This window comes from Lycium barbarum, chromosome 5 (genome assembly GCF_019175385.1).
Source record: "Lycium barbarum isolate Lr01 chromosome 5, ASM1917538v2, whole genome shotgun sequence".
In the NCBI taxonomy this organism is placed as follows: domain Eukaryota; kingdom Viridiplantae; phylum Streptophyta; class Magnoliopsida; order Solanales; family Solanaceae; genus Lycium; species Lycium barbarum.
In genome coordinates, this window is record NC_083341.1 from 122772783 (window position 1) to 122777003 (window position 4221).

The following is a 4221-nucleotide window of genomic DNA, read 5'->3' on the forward strand; positions in this document are numbered from 1 at the left end:
TTTAAAGAAACTATTTATGCTTTTCTGCGACGTGGGTGGGGGTTTGTGCGGGGGGGGGGGGGGAGGGGCCCAATGTACTAATGCCCTAATATTTAGGGTAGTCTTGTCTTTAAGCCTTATTTGTCTCAGTGATGAAGACTCTTTCTCAATCTCAAAGAAATTCATTGATATTACGAGTTCCCAAAATGCTAATGCCCCTGATCTATTCACTAGCCCTCTCTTCAAATCTTTCTTGTCTAAATAAAAAATAAATGATGACTCTTGTCAATCTCAAAGAGGGTCATTTTAATACTCACTCCGTTCAATTTTTATTATTCACTTTAGACTTTTCACACTATTAAGAAATAATAAATGAAGTGCATAATTTATCAATATACTCATATTAATTGATGTATATTTTTATTGAATTTGAAAAATAATTTGAAATAAGTATTTAATACTATGGGTAAAACAGAAAAAAATAAATTATCTTTTCTTGATATGTTAAAAGTGACAAGTAAAAGTGAAAATCTATTTTTAAAATACTGAACAAGTAAAAGTGAAATGGAGTATTACTGATTCCTAGAGATTTGGATTTACCTATTTTGAAAATGTGAACTGAATTTGAAATGTTTATTTTGAGGGCTTCTAGTGGAGCTTAAAAAAGTACCCAACTTGATTTTTTGCAAAGAAATGAATATTCCACATTAGAAAGCAAATATAAAACAAAAGGGGATGAACAAAGCAAAAGCTTAGCTTACTAGTATAATCCATTTCAGTTACCAAAAACTGTGCAACAAAAAATCATCTCAAAAGCATGTGATTAATCAAGAAACCAAAACACTCAAACATATAGTACTAGAAAATAGTGATAGATAGTGTTTCAACTTCAAACGGGCAAGAACAGAACTAACCCCACACTCTCATCTTTCTCTAATTTCTACTATACTCTTATAGAACCTTCTACTATAAATTTTGTGCCTCTAACCAAACACTCCCCACCAACATTCTACTCTTCACCTTCTCTCTCTCTCTCTGTGTTTCACACCAAAGAAATGCTCACTAAAATTCTTCTTCCTTCCTGCATCTTACTTGTTCTTTTGTCCTCATTACCATCTTTCAATGTAAGTAACAATCTTTAACTCTTCTGCTCATCTATTTCAGTTTCTTGTACTAATCTTGATTTGCCATAAAGAATGTAACTTTGCGTACTTACTGGGTGTCAAATGTCAATGAAGTAATCTTGATTTTGTCATAAAGATTGTAGCTTTATGTAGTACACTCTGGTTGTCAATGAAGTAAAAACTTGATTATGTTATAAAGATTGTAACTTTATGTACTCATTTGGGTGTCAATGAAGTATTCTTGATTTGCCATAAAGATTGAAACTTTTATGTACTCATTTGGGTGCCAATAAAGTAAATCTTGATTTTTCATAAAGTTTGTGACTTTATGTACTCATAGGGTGTTGTAAATGCAGGTTGTTGTGGCTGGAGATGGAGAAAATGGGAACCCATTTACACCAAAAGGCTATCTAATTAGGTACTGGAAGAAACAAGTCTCAAACAACTTACCAAAACCATGGTTCCTTCTCAACAAGGCATCTCCATTAAATGCTGCCCAATATGCAACTTACACAAAGCTTGTTGCAGATCAAAACGCACTCACCACACAACTTCAATCCTTTTGCTCTTCAGCAAATCTCATGTGTGCACCAGATTTGTTACCAAGTCTTGAAAAACACAGTGGAGATGTTCACTTTACCTCATATAGTGACAAAAACTTCACAAATTATGGCACCAATAATCCTGGTGTTGGATTCAACTCATTCAAGAACTACTCTGATGGAGAAAACATCCCTGTAGATTCTTTCAGGCGCTATGGTAGAGGTTCCCCACATGATCAAAAATTTGCCAATTATGCCCCTGATGGAAATGTTATTGACCAAAGTTTCAACACCTATACCTCACATTCTAATGGGGGTAAAGGTGAATTCAAAAATTATGGCCCAAATGTCAATGTCCCCAATATTAAGTTCACTTCCTATTCTGACCAAGGAGTAGGTGCAGACCAAGAATTCACAACTTACTCACAAGGAGCAAATGCTGGTGACCAATCTTTTCAAAACTATGGCAAAAATGCAAATGGGGCTGATAGTAAATTCACCAGCTATGGAACTGACACAAATGTTTTAGGTTCAACATTTACAAACTATGGTCAGAATGCTAATGGGGAAGACCAAAATTTCACATCTTATGCTACCAATGGTAATAATCCTCAAAATAATTTCAAGAACTATGGTGTTAGTGGTAATGGTCCAAGTGAGACTTTTGCCAACTACAGAGATCAATCAAATGTTGGTGATGACAAGTTCAGTAATTATGTCAAAGATGCAAATGCTGGCGAAGCAAATTTTACCAACTATGGCCAATCTTTCAATGAAGGTACTGATGTATTTACTGGCTATGGTAAAGGGGCTAATAACCCACATGTTAATTTCAAGACTTATGGGGTTAACAACACCTTCAAAGATTATGTCAAAGATACTGCCACTTTTTCTAATTACCAAAACAAAAGTTCACAAGTTTTAGCTTCGTTGACTGAGGTCAACGGTGGCAAAAAGGTGAATAACAGGTGGGTTGAGCCTGGAAAGTTTTTCAGGGAGAAGATGTTGAAGAGTGGTGCAGTTATGCCTATGCCAGATATAAAGGATAAGATGCCTAAAAGGTCGTTTCTGCCCCGGGTTATTGCTGCGAAATTACCGTTTTCGACCTCCAAGATTGGTGAGTTGAAGAAAATCTTCCACGCCGCCGATGATTCTCCGATAGCAAAGATGATCGGCGATGCATTGGCGGAGTGTGAAAGAGCACCGAGTGCTGGTGAGACGAAACGGTGTGTTAACTCAGCTGAAGATATGATTGATTTCGCAACTTCAGTGTTGGGCCGAAACGTTGTTGTTAGGACAACTGAGAATACAAAAGGGTCAAAGGGAAATATCATGATAGGATCGGTCAAGGGAATCAACGGTGGAAAGGTTACTAAATCAGTGTCTTGTCATCAGAGTTTGTTCCCTTACTTATTGTATTACTGTCATTCGGTTCCTAAGGTTCGGGTCTACGAAGCGGATATTTTGGACCCGAATTCAAAGGCTAAGATCAACCATGGTGTTGCAATTTGCCATGTGGATACTTCTATGTGGGGACCCAGTCACGGAGCCTTCGTTGCACTCGGGTCAGGACCTGGGAAAATTGAGGTTTGTCACTGGATATTTGAAAATGATATGACTTGGGCAATTGCTGATTGATACAAGGTAAATAAAGGATTTGAATGAATATGAACCGGGTGTGTTGCAAGGTAACACCGGTTTGACTTATATAGTAATTAATTATTAATGACTCAATTTATATTTTGAATAACTTTCGTGTAAGTTCCACCATTGCCTTCATTAAGTTTGAATGGCTGTCAATTTACATTTGTTATTGTGTAATCATTCTATTGTTGTCTCCCTATATTTTGGCAAAGTAATGCAGTTATTGCTAGATGATTTGTGCATTTAATTTTTTTTAATGCTCTTAGAAGATACAGAAGAGAAAATAGATTAACAAAATGTGTCAATCATCTTTTAAAATGACCTCTCTTTTTGGTAATGTCAATCAGTTGATGAGTCTTGTAGAAATTATTTTACATAAACGGTACCTTATGTCATCTTTAATTAAAAGTAAAAAAGCGGTAAAATATAATTTTGTGACAGAAATGTGATATGCCTCTTTTCACCTGTTTTTTCTCTATTCTTTCTCCATCAATTTTCTTTCAATAATTTATAACTTTCGTGACTTGGTCGCAAAAGTATTATTTGATCAACTTATATTGTGTATAGTGTATTTCCTCTTCTTAGTTAATCTGTTAGTGCAGTTTATTTAGCATATATATAGCGGATGACAGTTTTCGTGAAAATTTTGCCGTTGTTCTGTTAGCGAATAAGAATATATATGTATATATATAGTATTAGAAAATTGGAAAGTGTTTTCATGACACTTTTGCTTTTTATAGGTTTTATCTTAACTAGTTCTAACGGTAACTTAGAATCTTCAAGCTTTTTTAGATATGTTTTTTTGAGATTTTGGCTTTCATTAGAGTAGAATTGGAGCTCTATTTTGAAAATGATCTTCTTGGTAGGCAGGCTTGTGTGCGATGTTAAAATAATTATAAAAAATGAATTCTCTCATATATATATATATATGG

General features: G+C 35.0%; 1 protein-coding gene across 1 annotated transcript; it reads left to right on the forward strand.

The window, feature by feature from the left end:
* The first annotated feature begins 944 nt into the window (after positions 1-944).
* On the forward strand, positions 945-3520 carry LOC132641342 (polygalacturonase-1 non-catalytic subunit beta). Its single transcript, XM_060358288.1, has 2 exons — positions 945-1103; positions 1460-3520. The coding sequence occupies exons 1-2, from the start codon at positions 1035-1037 to the stop codon at positions 3281-3283; spliced, it is 1893 nt and encodes a 630-aa protein (XP_060214271.1). The 5' UTR covers positions 945-1034; the 3' UTR covers positions 3284-3520.
* The last annotated feature ends 701 nt before the right edge of the window (positions 3521-4221 follow it).

Bases quoted from the DNA above. Each gene is read 5' to 3' on its own strand.
- LOC132641342 (XM_060358288.1), top strand. From the start codon at position 1,035: ATGCTCACTAAAATTCTTCTTCCTTCCTGCATCTTACTTGTTCTTTTG. The intron at 1,104-1,459 runs GTAAGTAACAAT...TTGTAAATGCAG, and splicing joins CCTCATTACCATCTTTCAAT to GTTGTTGTGGCTGGAGATGG.